The sequence below is a fragment of the Cervus canadensis genome, chromosome 6 (assembly GCF_019320065.1).
Source record: "Cervus canadensis isolate Bull #8, Minnesota chromosome 6, ASM1932006v1, whole genome shotgun sequence".
Lineage (NCBI taxonomy): Eukaryota > Metazoa > Chordata > Mammalia > Artiodactyla > Cervidae > Cervus > Cervus canadensis.
Window position 1 is genome coordinate 61990159 of NC_057391.1, and position 18568 is coordinate 62008726.

Sequence of the window (18568 nt, forward strand, 5' to 3'; positions counted from 1 at the left end):
AATTCCATTTGTTCGTTGTTGGTATACAGGAAAGTGATTGACTTTTGCCTATTAACCTTGTATCCTGCAACCCTCCTATAATTGCTTATTAGTTCCAAGAGTTTTTTGGTAAATTGTTTTGTATGTTCTACATAGAAGATAATGTCATCATCTCATTTTGGCTTCCATCCCAATCTGTTAACATTTCATTTCCTTATCTTGTTTCACTGCATTAGCTAGGACTTCTAGTATGATGCTGAATAACATGGTGGGAGAGGACATCATTGACTTGATCCAACCTTAGCGGAAGAGCTTTGAGTTTCTTATTGTTAAGTATAATTTTGTTGTTGCTGCTGCTTAGTCATTAAGTCATGTCCAACTCTTTGTGACCCCATGGACTGTAGCCCACCAGGCTCCTCTGTCCATGGCATTTCCCAGGCAAGAACAGTGGAGTGGTTTGCCATTTCCTTCTCCAGAGGACCTTCCTGACCCAAGAACTGAAACTGCATCTCCTGCTTGGCAGGTGGATTCTTTACCACTGAGCCACCTGGGAAACTCAAGTATGATGTTACCTTAGCTTTTTTCTGTAGATGTTCCTCATCAAGCTGAAGAAGTTCCCCTCTATTTCACTTTGCTGAGCTTTTTGTTTTAAAATCATGAATGGTGTTGGATTCTGTCAACTTCTTCTGTTGACAGAATATTCTTCTTCTGCATATACTGATATGATCATATAATTTTTCTTTTTTAGTCTGTTGATGGATTGCAGTAATTTATTTCTGATTGCTGAACAAGCCATGCATACTACAGTACGTCCTACTTGATCTTGGTGTATAATTCTTTTTATACATTTTTGTTATTGATATGCTAGTAGTTTGAGGATTTCTGTATCTCTTTTCATGAGAGACACTGGTGTGTAGTTTTCTTTTCTTGTAATGCCTCTGTATGGTTTGGGTATTAAGATAATGCTGGACTCATAAAATGGGTTAGAAAGTATTACTTCTTTTTTTCTTTTCAGTTTTATTTATTTATTCTACTTTACAATATTGTATTTGTTTTGCCATACATTGACATGAATCCACCATAGGTGTCCATGTGTCCCCCATCCTGAACCACCCTCCCACTTCCCTCCCCATCCCATCCCTCTGGGGATGTGCACCAGCCCCAAGCACTTGTCTCATGTATCCAACCTGGACTGGCGATCTGTTTCACACTTGATAATATACATGTTTCGATGCTGTTCTCTCAGATCATCCCACCCTTGCCTTCTCCCATAGAGTCCAAAAGTCTGTTCTATACATCTATGTCTCTTTTTCTGTCTTGCATATAGGGTTATCATTACCATCTTTCTAAATTCCATATATATGTGTTAGTATACCGTATTGGTGTGTATCTTTCTGGCTTACTTCACTCTGTATAATGGGCTCCAGTTTTATCCATCTCATTAGAACTGATTCAAATGTATTCTTTTTAATGGCTGAGTAATATTCTGTTGTGTATATGTACCACAGCTTTCTTATCCATTTGCCTGCTGATGGGCATCTAGGTTGCTTCCATGTCCTGGCTATTATAAACAGTGCTGTGATGAACATTGGGGTACACGTGTCTCTTTCAGATCTGGTTTCCTCAGTGTGTATGCCCAGAAGTGGGATTGCTGGGTCATGTGGCAGTTCTATTTCCAGTTTTTTAAGGAATCTCCACACTGTTCTCCATAGTGGCTGTACTAGCTTGCATTCCCACCAACCGTGTAAGAGGGTTCCCTTTTCTCCACACCCTCTCCAGCATTTATTGCTTGTAGACTTTTGGATAGCAGCCATTCTGACTGGCATGAAATGGTACCTCATTGTGGTTTTGATTTGCATTTCTCTGATAATGAGTGATGTTGAGCATCTTTTCATGTGTTTGTTAGCCATCTGTATGTCTTCTTTAGAGAAATGTCTGTTTAGTTCTTTGGCCCACTTTTTGATTGGGTCATTTATTTTTCTGGAATTGAGCTGTAGGAGTTGCTTGTATATTTTTGAGATTAATTCTTCTGGAAGAAACTGTAGAGAATCATTGGGTTTTCCTGGTGGCTCAGATGGTAAAAAATCTGCCTGCAATGCAGGAGATGCTGGTTCGATTCCTGGCTTGGAAAGATCCCTTGGAGAATGGAACGGCTACCCACTCCAGTATTCCTGCTTGGAAAATCCCATGGACAGAGGAGCCTGGCAGGCAACAGTCTGTTAAGGTAAGGTCCGTCTCATAGAAAGAGTTAGAAAGTATTACTTCTACCTTTTGAAAGAAATTGTAGAGAATCATTATAATTTCTCCCTTAAATATTTGGTGGAATTCACAGGTATATTCGTAGGGGTCTGATGCTTTCTCTTTTGAAAGGTTATTAGTTGTTTATCCCATTTTTAAAAATAGATATAGGCCTATTTGGATTGTCTATTTCTTCATAAGTGAGTTTGGAAGGCTGTGTCTTTCAAGGAATTGATCCAATTCATCTTGTTTTTAAGTTTATAGGCATAGAGTTATTCATAATATTCCTTTCTTATCCTTTTTAATTTCCATGGAATCTATAGTGATGTCCCCTCTTTCATCTCTGATATTAGTAATTTGTGTTTTCTTCCATTTTTTTTTTTTTACCTTGGCTAGAGTCTTATTGATTACACTGACTTTTTCAAAGAACTAGCTTTTGGTTTTATTGATTTTCTCTATTGACTTGTTCTTAATTTCACTGATTTCTGACCTAATTTTTGTTATTTCTTTTCTTCTACTTATATTTGATTTAATTTGCTTTTCTTTTTCTAGTTGTCTGAGGTAGAAGCTTAGATTGTTACTTATATTAGATCTTCCTTCTTTCTAATATGTGCATTAGCTGCTACAAATTTCCTTGTAAGCACTTTTTTCACTGCAACCCACAAATTTTGATAAGCTGCATTTTCATTTAAATGTATTTAGAAGATTCAAAAATTTACCTTGAGATTTATTCTCTGATTTATGTGTTATTTAGAAGTGTGTTGTTTAATCTGAGTAGTTTTTCATTTACCAGCTATCTTTCTATTAATGATTTCTAGTTTAATTTCATATGATCTGAAAGCAGACATTGTATGATTTCTATTCTTTATACTTTTTAAGATGTACTTTTTGGCCCCAAATGAAGTATATCTTGGTGAAAGTACCATATGAGCTTGAGAAGAATGGATAATCTGCTACTGTTGGATTATGTAATCTGTAGATGTTAATTATATCCAGTTGACTGATGGTGCTGTTGAGTTCAACTATGTGTGCTATGCTTAGTCACTCAGTCATGTCTGACTCTTTGTTACCCCATGAACTGTATCCTGCCAGGCTCCTATCTCCATGGGGATTCTCCAGGTGAGAATACTGGAGTGGATTGCCATGCCCTCCTCCAGGAGATCTTCCCAACCCAGGGACTGAACCCAGGTCTCCTGCATTGCAGGTGAATTGTTTACCAACTGAGCCACCAGGGAAGCCCAAGAATACTGGAGTAGGTAGCCTATTCCTTCTCCAGGGAAACTTCCTGACCCAGGAATAAAACTGCGGTCTCCTACACTGCAGGTGGATTCTTTACCAGCTGAACTACCTTACTGATTTTCTGCCTGCTGAGTCTATCCATTTCTGACAGAAGAGTGTTAAAGTATCCAACTATAATAGTGGCTTCCTCTCTTCTTGCATTCCTATCACTTTCTGCTTCATGTACTTTGATTGTTATGTCTTTTTGGAGTTGTTGTTCAGTCCCTAAGTCGTGTCTCTTTATGACCCCAGGGATTGCAGCATGCCAGGATTCCTTGTCCTTCACTATTTCCTGGAGTTTGTTCAGACTCATGTCCAGTGAGTTGGTGATTCCATCCAACCATCTCATTCTCTGTCACCCCCTTCTCCTCCTATCCACCAGAGCAAGACCCAGTTTTCCTCATGGCTGCTCCCTCCCATCAGGAAGCTTGCACAAGCTTCTTAACCTCATCCATCCGAAGGCAGAGAGAAGCAAGAACTACAATCCCACGGCCTCCAGAATGAAAACCACAGCCACAGAAAACTAACTATGAAAAATAGGAGTTCAGTATCATTATTCTGTCACCAGGTGGCTGACTAGTGATATGTGACCATACTTCAGCAATGATTAAGTGTTCACATCTGCTATTGGCACATGGGTACTCTGCCCATGTGCAGAGTGGCAGGGGGTCAGATCCCATATAGAACTTCCATCCCTACAGCCACACTTTCCATGAGCTCACTGAAAAATCATTGGAGTGACCAAGGAAAGTGGCTGCTGACTGACATCCATAGAACGGATCATTTGGGCCATCCTTTGCCCTTATGATTATTGAGAAAGTCCTAGTTTGTGAGGGCCTTTGGTGAGTATTCATGAGTACAAATATTGTGGGTCAAAGGCAGGATAATGGGAGTGGCTCTTCAGGTGCAGGTGATAAGAAGGTGCATCATTTGTAGAGAATTTAAAAATAATAATAAAGTCAACAATAAATTAGTCTTTTTATTAGCATCATGTGATGGGCATTCTAAACAATATCAGTGATGCAATACTCCTCTTCAAAAAATCTTTTGTTGATTTACATTCTAAAAATTGCTTCACCTGTGGTGGACTGTTCCTAAAACCCACCCTTGGTATTTCAAAAGTTTCCATCCACTTACCCTGTCTCTAGACGTCTTATTGTCAATCCTCTGGGATTATTCTTTTCTAATCTGTCCATCCAGACTACCATTAGCTACTGACTATGAATCAATCTAGATTCATAGGACATCTCTCTTTCCAGGAAATGTGAACAAAAATGTACCATTTATAATTCTGCCCACAGTGAGAATTTCTCTTCATCATTGTCTTATTTATAAAGACACAACTGAGATTAAAGACTACAGCAGTCTGCATATCATATGCATAATCAGCCATAAATCAGGTTACACGTTTTCTTTCCTTATTTAACTGGTCAAGGGTGCGTCTCTCACAATATAGGTAGGATTTGGTAGGTTGAAGGATATGTGACTATGCATCAAGGGTGGGAACACTGAGAAGTGTGCACCACTTGCTCACATAGCTAACTGGTCCCAGCAGGCCTGCTTGAGCTCAGTCTAATATGTTCCACTTACCTTTAATGAAGAAGTATTAATGGACACACTCAACTTTATGGCTTGCTAGATAACATAACACCAAATTCATGTATTTTTCAAGTCTGTGATTTGAATTTATCCCCAGGATAATGTATTGCTTTTGATTTGCTATTCTTCTACATTCTTGAAATTATTTGCAAAACTTGTTCATATTGTTCTTTACTATTCTTTTAATGCCTCTACAATCTATAGTAATGACCTCTCCTTCACTCCTGATGACCATGATTTGTATTTTCTCTTTATTCTCATTGTCACACTATATTTTTTATCAATTGTATTAATCATTTCAAAGAACGAATTCTTTTACTTCTTTCTGTTGTCTATCCATTTTCTATATCATTGATCTTCATTCTTATGTTAGTTTAATTTTTCTATCTAATTTCGTTTCAATCTCCCCTTCTTTTTCTGTCATCTTAAGGTGAAAGTGTGGATGACTGATTTCAAGACTTCCTCCTTTTCTAATACAAACATTTAAAAGTATAAACTTCCCTCTATGCACTGCTTTAGCAGTATCCTTTTAATAAATATCTTCATAATTCAGCTTAAAATATTTTCTAATTTACACTGTAATTTCTTCTTTAATCCATAAATTATTTAGAAGGGCATTGTTTAATTTCCAAGTATATGAGGACTTTTTAGACAGCTTTGTATTATTGATTTTAACTGTTTTTAGAAAAAGTATTCTGAATCATTTTGAAGCCTCTGTAACTTATGAGGTTTGTTTAGTCCAAAGGGCACAGACCAAATCTAGTCTTTGTACACTAGGATATGGTATAGAGTAGGCACTCCATAAACATTTGAATAAATAAATGAGTGAAGAGTTGCTACAGCCACATAGATAAAGTGATACAAAAATTATAGAGGTCAAAACTGAGTAGTGAAATCATGATGGTGACAGCATCATATAACTTTTCTACAGTTGAGAGTGCAAAGTCCTTGTTCTGTAACAACTGGATCTTGAGAAAGTACAGAAAGGATTTAAGAAGTCATGTAGTCAAAGGATGAAAACCAAAGATAAGGCCTAAGAAACAGCAAATGTTGGAGATAGAAATAAACCAAAAAAGGGGGGCCAGAATCCAAAGTGAAACTTTGCCTCTCTAGGTAGGCAAGATTTGACTAGTTTATTAACTGTCATTTGTGAACTATTGGTGATTTAATTAGACCTTATCTGCATTATATATGTTGTAGTAATTGACATATGAGCAAAGATAACTTTGTGCGTGCTTACTCACTCAGTCACATCTGACTCTTTGTGACCCCATGGATGGTAGCACACCAGGTTCCTTTGTCCATGGGGTTCTCCAGGCACAAATACTGCAGTGGGCAGCCATTCCCTTTTCCAGGGGATCTTCCCAATCCTGGGATCGAACTCAGTTCTCTTGCATTACAGGCAGATTCTTTACCATCCGAGCCACCAGGGAAGCCCAAAGATAACTTTCGGTAAGCCTATAAGTAGATTCTTTTATCTCTAAACTAATGCCTATTATTTTCAATGTCCTGCATCAAGTATCCCATATTATACAGACAGCAGCAAGGTACCCTGGCAGATGCTAAAGATAATTTAGTCTACCAGGCTCCTATCCAAGCAAAATAATTATGCCTCAACTGGGGCATCCCCTGATTTAATGACTTAGGGTGGTCAGTCTTACAAATATTAGAGAAACAGTCTCTAATATGGGATTGCCAGCTGGCCTTGCTGCTACATAGAATTTCCTTACCCAGAAGGCTTTAAACAAGAAAGGAAAAAAGCATTTTATTATTAACACCTTTCCCCAAAAAATTGCTTTCTTAAAGCACAAATTTCCATAGGACACTATTTAAAGTGGTTATATAACTTTTTTCCTGTATGGTTACAACATAATTCAGCAAGTCCCATATTGATAGTTGTTCAAGTCGATGTCAACATTTTGCTATTGTAATAAATATTACAGTGAACACCTCTGTATATCCATTATTACACTTTTACACTGTCTTTTTAAATAAATTTAAGTGGAATTTTATTTTTGTGGCCCCCGGAATTTAGTAGAAGCCAGAGCAGAGTAAATATTATGAACTGACACGGTTAAAAGAAAAAACTTTTTAGTTTCATAGACTTTTTAAGTTCTTATTTAAATTTCCTTAAGAATAAATATGGGCTTTCCTGGTGGCTCAGATGGTAAAGAACCTGCCTGCAGTGTGGGAGACCCAGGTTCGATCCCTGAGTTGGGAAGATCCCCTGGAGAAGGGAATGACTACCCACTCCAGTATTCTTGCCTGGAGAATTCCTTAGACAGAGGAAGCCTGGAAGGTTACAGTCCATGGGGTTTCAAAGAGTTGGACACAATTGAGAGACTTTCACAAAAATAAAAATGCAACTTAACTTCTTTAAAAATAAACAAAACAGGTGTAGACCTAGGGTTGCAGCAGCTAGAAGCTTCTGGGGTAACTACTTACTTGTTTCTGAGACTCCCCTTCCCGTGGTTTGAGAGACAATAACCTGAGAAACATAAGGCTTGCAAGTACCTACAAGTCTAACTTCCTTTTTCACCTGAAAGAATGGATAATACAGAATTAGGTAATGAACACTTGTTTCCTCTATTTGGCTTTCCTTGGATTAAGATACTTACTGTATTTTCTAATTGTTCTTCTCCCATTCAAGAGATGCCTCCCCTTGTAAGGCAGAGCAGCAGAGTCCTTTTTATCTTTACTACTGAGGCTTGGTGACCCAGTGTGCTTGCTGCAACTGGACATTACTTTTGCTATGAGCTCTTCATGTTGGTTAATTTCACCAACCAGATCACAAAGATTCTGAGGAGGTATTCAGATTGTTCTGGAATTCTTCATGTGTCACTATGGGGAACTATCAGACCAAATGTTTTATTACACATACACAACATTTTAAGGTTTGTTGTTCAGTCGCTCAGTGGTGTCCAACTTTTTGTGACCCCACAGACTACAGAAAGCCAGGCTTCCCTGTCTTTCACCATCTCCTGTAGCTTGTTCAAACTGATGTCCATTCAGTCAGTGATACCATCCAACCATCTCATCCTCTGTCGACCCCTTCTCCTCCTGCCCTCAATCTTTCCCAGCATCAGGGTCTTTTCCAGTGAGTCAGCTCTTCACATCAGGTGGCCAAAGTATTGGAGGTTCAACTTCAGCATCAGTCCTTCTGATGAATATTCACGTTGATTTCCTTTAGGATTGACTGGTTTGATCACCTTGCATTCCAAGGGATTCTCAACAGTCTTCTCCAACACCACAGTTCAAAAGCATCAGTTCTTCAGTGCTCAGCCTTCTTTATGGTTCAACTCTCACATCCATACATGGCTACTGGAAAAACCATAGTTTTGACTATATGAACCTTTGTCAGCAAAGTAATGTCTCTGCTTTTTAAGGTTAAGTGCATATTAAACAAAACATTTTATGAGAATATGCATGGGGGGGGGCATGCATGCTAAGTTGCTTCACTTAGTGCTAACTTGTGTCCGACATTTTGTGACCCTATGAGCTGTAGCCCGCCAGATTCATCTGTCCACGGGGTTCTCCAGGCAAAAATCCTGGAACTGGTTGCCATGCCCTCCTCCAGGGGATCGTCCCAAACCAGGGATCAGACTCCTGTCTTTTATGTCTCCTGCGTTGGCAGGCAGGTTCTTTACCACAAGGGCCAACTGGGGACTCTGTTGTTTGTATTCCCCTAATATGGACATGGGTTTGAGTAAACTCCGGGAGTTGGTGATGGACAGGGAGGCCTGGCGTGCTGCGACTCATGGGGTCGCAAAGAGTCGGACATGACTGAGCGACTGAACTGAACTGAACTGAATATCAGATTGTAAAATATTAAATATAGAGGGGATATGCTGTTAGAATGATTGCTGTGGCTTTTTGTAGTGAGGTTGTTAAGGGAAGTGGAAAGATAAGGAAATATATTTTAGCTTAACTAAGCTTTCAAATGAACAATATTTTCATTTAATTTACATATTCAAACCAATATTAATGTATAAAATATTTTGATATACTTTATTATCTGCTATCAAATTTCAATTTTCCCTGAAAATTCAGATTTTTCAAGAAAAAGTTAATTTCAGATGACATTATGGAAGGATTCATAACAGCTCCTTGCCCAGCATTACATACAGTCAATTAATATACCTAGGTCTTGGATTCGTCATCAATAAATATTGAACCAGGCAGTTTCTAAATAACCTTCTCACCCCAAATTCCATGATTCTATGTATTTGGAATGAAATAATTCATTGCTCTACAGGTCATATATCTCTCTGAGGAATGCAAGGAGTTAACAACAACAACCAAAAAACCTCAAGGTATAAATATGAATTGTTTTATGAATTGCCAATAATCCATTTACTTGCAAATACTCCACAAATTAGTTTTTCAGTGTAGTTATTTCTATAAGAGCTTCAATTTAAGAGGGAATCTCTATTCTATCTGTATGTATTTAGCGTGGCAGAGTTGGGAGGAAGCTTTCATAAATTTTCTTCAACACTGAAGAGAGTAAGGATAACAAGTTTGAAAGGTTGGAGAAACTTGGACTTTGAATCATGGATCGAGAAACTGCAATTTAGTCAAGTATGAGGTTATGTCTAGTGTTGTCTGCTTATTTTCTTTTGCTGCTTTAATGTAATGCAGTTGTATTTAGTGCTGAATTAATGAAACTGCTCCTTCATTGATTGCCTTCCTCTCCATGATGCAAATGAATTGTGAACATTACATCTAGTTTTGACCCAGCCTGACAATTTTAGACTCAGAAAAAAGGTAACACAATCCAGTGAAAGAACAACAGATGAAACCAGGGAGTTCTGGATGACAGGCTTGTGTCTGTGACTTTGAACAAGTGGATTAACCTTCTAGATTTCAGCTTTTTCTTTCATAAAATGAAAATATTGAATTGCTTAGGTCTCTTCCTCTTTACAGAGAAGGCAATGGCACCCCATTCCAGTACTCTTGCCTGGAAAATCCCACAGATGGAGGAGCCTGGTGGGCTGCGGTCCATGGGGTCGCTAAGAGTCGGACATGACTGAGCGACTTCACTTTCACGTTTCACTTTCATGCATTGGAGAAGGAAATGGTAACCCACTCCAGCGTTCTTGCCTGGAGAATCCCAGGGATGGGGGAGCCCGATGGGCTGCTGTCTACGGGGTTGCACAGAGTCGGACACGACTGAAGTGACTTAGCAGCAGCAGCTTCCTCTTTAAATATTCTATAGTTCTATGGTTCTATAAATGATCTGGCCAACAGTTCTCCTCACTGCCTACTAAGATTCAAATTCACCCCTGATTCTAACAGGATTGATTTACAATTGAAATTTCTTGCTTTCACCTTAATAATGACAATACTAACAAAAGCATCATTCCCTATCTTTTCTTTTCTGGTTTTTGAATGTCCCATTCTCTAAGCACGAGCAAAATTCCAAATGGTGAAGTCTCAGAAAGGATGGAAAATTAGAAAGAGAAAAGCTCAAAAGAGATTTTTTTTTAAAACCACTCCAGAGATTACTCTAGAGCCTGCATCCTATACCCATGCTTTGAACTTTTGTCATCTTCTTGCCATGAAGCCAGTGAGTTGCCACACGCTGGGCCAAATTTATTCAGCTCTGTATTCTGTCATATTGCTGTCCTGGGGATACATCATCTATGCATCAATTGTAGCTATATGATGACAGCTAAGGAAGGAATACCCAAGTAAAATCTTCAGGATGAGTGAAGATTTTTAATTCTTCTGGATTTCATTCCATGCAAATACAATCGTTTACCCCATGCTTATTTGACATGTGTGTCAATGTAAAGTAAAATCCTTAATACAAAGTTTCTGAATTAAAAAAAGAAAAAGATTTTCACACCCTTGGATAAGGAAGGGGAATAAGCATATTAATAAATATTCTTCACTGCAGGTGGCATTAATCTAACTCAAAAAAATGTAGGCAAATTAAGGGAATTTGTTAACTCTCATAAATAGGTTAGGAGATTCATCTGGCCTCAGGTACATCTGGTTCAAGGATCTTAAACACTACTCTGTACTGCCCTTAGGCCAACTGTATCAGAGCATATTCTGCCACATGTGTTCCTAAAGCAGAGAGGTGTCTGTGGACATACCACCACAGGGAGAATACAGTATGGTTTCAAACCTTCACACTTGCTAGAATCCCTCTGGTTCACTCCACATGCCCCCTTTCCTGAGGTTACCTCACCAGAATTAATGGATTGTTATTCTTCTTGATCGGTTGTAAACTGTGAGATAGTTTGCCCACCACGCTTAGTTTAAGATTTGGAAGGTTTACCTGCAAAAGCTCTTAGAAGCACCCATGGATAAACAAGAGTGAAAAATTAAACCAAGGATAGACATTTTTGTTTGCACTTTTTTCAAAACTATCCAAACAACTGGATTCAAAAAATTTCCCTGGCACCACAAGCAAATGCTTCTTCTTCAGGCATGAAATGGGCTGTCGAAGATGCAGGCACTTTGCTGTAGTAACCAAGGAAATTTATAAACAATGTATAACTTCATATTTCTGCCACCTTTACTTTAAAAGAGTCCTAAAGACCAAAGCACTGATAAGTGATAGTGAAGCCTGATGACTTCTAAGAGAATTAAACTGTATACATGTGGCAGAAGTCATTGGTTGGTTAGCCCATCTCCCATTCTCAAATCTACCTTACTTGGCATGTTGCATTATAGAGACTAGAAAAGCCATATATTTGCTTTCCTGCTCTCCTGAAGCTAGGGTCGGCCATTGAGGCAGTTTCAGTCCTAGTGAGGTGTAAGTGTCTCCAGGAGTTCTGGCAAATCCTTGCTTTCCTAATATAAAGGAGAAATGATACTGTCACACATTTCCTTCTGCCACCCCCTTCCTGTTTTGGATATATACTCATGTCTAGAGCTATGGCAACCATCTTGCAAAGCACAAGAGAATGGTCAACAAAACTGGAGAAAGGCTGGCTCTGTATTTTCCGTACTGTTACCAGTCACCAACAGCTGTTTACCTCCAGAATGCTTGTTATATGTTATATATGAGTAAAATAGTTTGTCACTTTGGTTAGGTTTTCTCTTGATGCTGAAAGCATTCCTATTGATATAAAGGGATTGAAGATATATTAGCCCATCTATTTGACACCTTTTAATTCTACACCAATTTGTCTATCTCTCAAAAATCCCCCAGAAGCTGGGTTAAAGAAGCACTACTTAATCAAGTCACTAATATGACTTATAGGGCACAGAATAATCAAAACAAATCCTCTTTCTGGTTTATCCCCTAATCATACTAACTATTTTAATGTAACTCCAATATTACATCATTAATAGTATAAGGAAGGGTGCATTAATAGTATAATAGTATAATTAATAGTATAAGGTCTAGCACATTATTAACCAAACTTACTGTTAGTCAGTCCAATAAAAAACATCTTTTATTTTAGGCTCAAGTTCAACTTTATAGAGTTCACAGTTTTCAATTAGCAATAATCGCGCCTCGGATAAACCTCATTGGCTACGATACTGCCACTGCGCAAAGCTATAGAGTTCATAGTTGAGAGAAATGATTGTAGTTATTTGTTCTACATCACCCTTCTCCAGCTCTCAGATAAGGCCTCCCAAACATGCCCTAAAGGTCATCCATCTGACCCTCCCCATAATGTGCACCAGGAAATCTAACTCGCTCTCTTTGAACACTCTCCTCTCTTCCCTGATACCTAGGGATGAGCAGAGCAACTCATAGAGGAAAATGACCCTTATTAGTTAATTCCACTGAGTACATAATAGGCATTCAACTTTATATTAATTAAATGAATAAATTAAAAAGCACTATCTATTAGACTGTAGGGACTTTCAGACAGGATTTCTGGGGAATATGGTCTGTCTTAGTTTGGGCAGATATAACAAAATACCACAAACTGGGGAGCTTATAAACAATAGAAATTGATTTTTTCCAATTCTGGAAATGAGGAAGTCCAAGATGATGGCATTGGCAGATCTGGTGTCTGGTGCAAGTCCTCCTCCTCAGTGATGGCTGTCTTCTCACTGCAACCTTACATGGCAGACAGGACAAGGGATCTTTCTGGGGCCTCTTTTTTAAGGGCACTAATCCTGTTCATGCAGGCTCTGCCTATGACCTGATCACCTCCCAAAGGTACCTCCTGATACCATGACATCGAGGGTTAAGATTTCAATATATGAATTTTGCCAGGCATGCTCAGTTGTGTCTGACTCTTTGTGACCTCATGGACTGTAGCCTACCAGGCTCCTCTGTCCATGGAATTCTCCAGGCAAGAATACTGAAATGGGTTGCCATTTCCTACTCCAGGAGATCTTCCCGACTCAAGGATCGAACCTGGGTCTCTTGCATTGTAGGCAGATACTTTACCACTGAGCCAGCAGGGAAGCCCATAACATGAATTTTGAGGGGACACAAACATTCAGTCCAAGTATGGTCTAAACAGTCTTAAACACCATTATAAGATTTAGCCAAGTGGAGAGGCAATAGGGAGAGCAAGCCAGAAAAAATCAACTGTACAAAACAAAGTGTTTTACATGAATACAAGAGTGGTGTATGGGAGAGAATTGGAAATAATTTCATACTGTGGAAGTGAAGTGTGAAGCAGAGAACCTGGCAGGGATCTAATCAGGATGGCTCTTGGCAAATGGAAAATTTGAAAAATTTTAAGAAAGAAATTGGCATTACTCTGCATTTCAGAAAAATCACTTTGGGCACAGTTAGGGGAGTGAATTCAAGACAAGAAACTGGATTCAAGAGAAAGAGGATCATCATGGGTTCCTGGAGAAACAAGAGGCCGTGAGGTTTAAACTAGTTCATCCATTCTGAAATGTATTAAGTATAAATGTCTACATTTTAAAGTACTCTACCATGTTGAATTCAACTCAACGATGGGCTGAGTTATATACTAGCCAGAAAGTATCCCCATTCTCTCATTGAAAGGGAGGTGGCAACACAGGACCAGGGAGCAGACTGACTACAAGATGGAGAAGCATCTACTCCTGTATGTAGGCCACTTGGCAGGTGCTCTGAGGGAAGGCCACCTGGCACTTTCCCAACTGCTCATCCCTTACCATTCTTACCATTCTGAAGCCCAGAAGATAAGAACTTTAACCAAGATCACACAGTGACCAGTCAGGAATAGTCCTAGTGGCTCCTAAATTTCAGATGATAAAACCTGCTGCATAACATAATTCAACTAAAATCTAAAATAAAATGGTCACTTGCTCGCAAAAAGAAAACAAGCACAGTATTTCAGCAAAACGCCATGAACCTGGATGAAACTGTAATTTAGGAAGTTGTAAAAATATGGCTGCACGATCCTGTTGGGCTGTCACGCCTATCACGTGACTGTGAAACGTGTGCTCCGCCCTGGGGCTCTGCCTTGCTTGGTTTGTGTGAGGCTGTGTGTGAGTGAAACTAGAGTGGGAGGTCAGCTACACAAGATGGTCTATTTAACAGCTGATCTGCTGGGACCAGTGCCTAAGAAGTTAATTTCTAGCTTTGAGATGGTTTCTGGTAATTGTAGGTAATTTAAAATATAATTGCAATTTAGTTGGGAAAAAAAAAAAAAAAAACTCTGTTTGCAGTGTTTATGCTCATCACTCTAATTTAAGGTCTAGAATGTTGGATGAACTACACTTCAATACACGCCCATTTTGCATCTTCCTGATTTTTACCACCAGTGATTATAAAAACAGCCTCAGCAAACCTCAGTCTGTGTTTCAAGACAGATGCTGCAAAGCTCAGATATAAAGTTTCACATTGCTGGAAGGTTAACTGCTGCGCATGTTAATGATTATCAAATAGATGAAGAAAACCACAAGGCTCCAAAATGCAAAAGCCCCTCAAAAAAATCCAGCTTGCCCATGTTTATAATAAGGCCACTTTATTTTATTTTTTTTCAAGAAGGATGACTATGGTTGAGTTCAGTGTGGTCTGCATGCAGGCTTAATGGAGGAGTAATTACACAAGGCTGCTTGTGAGGGGGCCAACGGAGCTTCCCTCTGGGTTGTGTGTTACAAAGCTCTCTCTGCTGAGCCAGAGCATCCAGAGCTTTGCAAGGTTCAGAGATTTCTTACCACAGTGAGATCGAGTGTCTTGAATGTACTGGTTTATTTTAAGTGAGGAAGAAACTTTAGGATATATTGTGTGTAGATTTATAGGAAAAAAAAATGGTCTCAATTATCTACAATGTGGAAAGGAGAGCTACCCAATAGCAGACACCCTGAGAATTATTAAGATTCCAAAGCACTGCCATGAACAAATCCAGCCATCATTACTTACCTAGGACACATGCAGCCAAATGATTGAGAAATTAGCTTGAAGTGAGCACTTGATCTAACAACTTCACATACAGTCTCCCCTCTACCAGCTTGCAAAACTTTCTAGAATGAAGGTTAGGGTGGAAGCAGCACTCCACTACCATGACAATTACACTGCATTAACACTGGTGCTAGAGTCACACTCTGAGTCTGAGAACTGAGGGCCAGGGGTCAAAATCTACAGTGCTGTACTCAAAGCTTGCTTTCAGAGGTAGACCTGAACTAAGGGTAATCCCCAAACAATCCTACAATAGGCCCTGAAGACTGTGTGCCTAGAAAGCTTTCACATAAAGCTGAAAAGTTTAGTAACAGGGAAAACAAAATGTGCTCCTCAGTGGCAGAACCAAATTGATCTGATTTTGCTGATAACAATTCAACAAGAAAACAAACATTTTAAAAGAACTGATAACTTGTTACACGTCCCCGATTTTTAAAAAAAATTCAAATATTACAAAAGTGAAAATTTCTCTCCAACCTCAAACCCCTGTCCCCCTCCCCCAGTCTCCTTCTCTCAAAGTAGGCCCTGCGATCAGTTTTTTGTGTGCTACTGTCTATTCATATTTAAGCACACATATGTATGCCACATACACAGAGCGGCGGCTCCCAAATTTCTACACTTTAGAAGGGGCTAAGTGGCTATAACCCAACTGGATGTTGGTAAACTGCCTAAAGGTACATTTGCCTAGTAATTTACATAAGCAAAAATATATGCATTTGAGTATCAAAAGAAGTACAGCAATCAATTATAAACCACTAAAAAATGAGAATTCACAAGTCCATATCAATAATAAATAGACAGTAAATAAAAATTAAATGAGGGGAAAAGGGAATCCTCAGCTGTAACAAAATTCAATGGTTTACTGGTGGGTGGGGAAGTAGTATTAGACCTGGAGGACCATTCTTTTGCAACCATGATAATGAAGATTAGATCAGATAAGATTCATCAATGGATGCTACACCTAGAGAAAATTTTGATGAGGACCAGAATGTTTGCATCATCTTAAAGTGTCTCCTCATGGATTGTTCTTACTAGATGCAAGAGTGAGGAGAGAAACACTAATTGTATAATGGAGAATTTGGAAAGCACCTTGAGCAAGTCACTGAAATTAACATTACCAATGTGAACAGACATGGTACCCTGAGAAGGACACAATATCACCTATGTGGTACTCTGGCCTAGACTGTATCACTTCAATCTAATCACAAGGAAACGTCAGACAGACCTAAAATGAGGATTATTCTATTTTTTTAAAAGCCAGGGTTCAGGAATTCCCTGGCAGTCCAGTGGTTAGGACTCCGAGCTTCTATTGCAGGATCCCACAAGCCGCACAGCATGGCCAGAGGGGGAAAAGAAAAGGGACAGGGGAGGAGTTGTAGTGAGGACTATATTCTTCAAAAGTGCTAATGTAAAAGACAGAAAGACTGTGGAAATGTTACAGATTAAGTAAGACTAAAGAGATATGACAGCCAAATGCAATACCAGACCCTAGACTTGAAGAAGAAAAGGTATCATAGGTTATTAGATCACCTGACATAATGGGAATACAAGCAGTAAGCAGACAAAAAGTCAGTTGTAGGACTGCTATTTATGCTTCTATAAGACAACACTACCAGCTCCACCCTTACCTGGGAGCCCTGAGTCCCATGCCCTTCAGGAGCACTTAAGCCTTTGTCCTCTAAGCTCCTTCTTTGCCCAGGTAAGTAGAGGATGGGAAAGATCAGAAACAATAAGTTATTTTAATTTTTGCTTTAGGATCCGGAAATTTAGCCTATGTCAGTGATACAGACTCAAAAGTAAGAAACTACATCACAAATTTCTTTCTGGTCCCCTCTGACCAACTTGTGCTAATCTCACTGAAACCTTCCTCTTACCTTCCTTTTTCCTAAGTCCATTTAAAAGCCAGACAAACTCTGAAAGTGAAAGTCACTCAGTCATGTCCAACTCTTTGCGACCCCATGGACTATACAGTTCATGGAATTCTCCAGGCCAGAATACTGGAGTGGGTAGCCTTTCCCTTTTCCAGGGGATCTTCCCAACCCAGGGATCAAACCCAGGTCTCCCGCATTGCAGACAGATTCTTTACCAGCTGAGCCCCAAGGGAAGCCCAAGAATACTGGAGTGGGTAGCCTATCCCTTCTCCAGCAGATCTTCCTGACCCAGGAATCTAACCAGGGTCTCCTGCATTGCAGGGGGATTCTTTACCAACTGAGCTACCAGGGAAGCCCCAGGGAAAAAAATAAGGCATAACAAATGTAGGTAGCTAATAACTGTTTGGTGAGTAAATAAAAATGAATGCGTGAATGAATGAACAAATAAACAGTGAAGGTATGTGAGTAATGCTCTGATAATGAGACTAGTAGTATGGTTTGTGCAGGAATAATAAAAAGAAAATGTGTTTTTTCTAACTTTAGCTCTTGTTAGCTGAGCTTAGGTAGTGTAGTCATTTCCTTATATCTGCTTTTAAATGTAAGTACACCTGTTTTTGAACCAACGTTAAGTCTAGGAATATGTACCAGAGTAAAAAGGAGAAAAATATCCTTTAAAGGAGACATAGAAACACAAAGGACTCTGCTGGCCTTTCTATCAGGAGGATGACAATGGAAAATTAAACTTATAAGAAAACTAGAATAATTTTACACTCAAATGAAATATTGAGATAAATGAGATTTGGGCTTTAAGTAAAATGTCATAGACTAAAAAATGCCAGAAGTGGATTCAGTGCAGCAGCAGACACATTCTGAAGACAGACCATCCATTTTTGTTACCTGGATCCTGGGATTCTGTCATAATGATTCCTGTCTTTTCCAAGCCAAGTGCCTAAGTTTTCTCTTCTATTCTAAGAACTATTATACATCCTTCCAGCAAACTCTCCCTCTGCTTAAGTTATTCAAATTTCATCTCTGTTGCTTATGAAAGAAGAACCATGACAAGACACATGTTTCCCAGCTCACTGTATGAAGTACACCAATTATTATTCCCAAATATGGGCTTAGTAGGGCATCCCTGGTAGCTCAGCTGGTAAAGAATCCGCCTGCAATGCAGGAGACCTGGGTTCAATCCCTGGGTCCGGAAGATCCCTGGAGGAGGGCACAGCAACCCACTTCAGTAATTCTTGCCTGGAGAATCCCCATGAACAGAGGAGCCTGGCAGGCT

General features: G+C 39.2%; 1 protein-coding gene and 1 non-coding gene across 2 annotated transcripts; one reads left to right on the top strand and one right to left on the bottom strand.

The window, feature by feature from the left end:
* The first annotated feature begins 10651 nt into the window (after window positions 1-10651).
* Window positions 10652-10816, top strand: LOC122444307 (small integral membrane protein 27-like). Its single transcript, XM_043473022.1, is given in 1 exon segment — window positions 10652-10816. A coding segment is annotated over 1 exon segment (165 nt).
* A 1655-nt stretch (window positions 10817-12471) lies between these two features.
* On the bottom strand, window positions 12472-12612 carry LOC122444494. The gene has a single exon (XR_006270314.1). It is a non-coding gene; the product is annotated as a U4 spliceosomal RNA (small nuclear RNA).
* Window positions 12613-18568: the final 5956 nt, after the last annotated feature.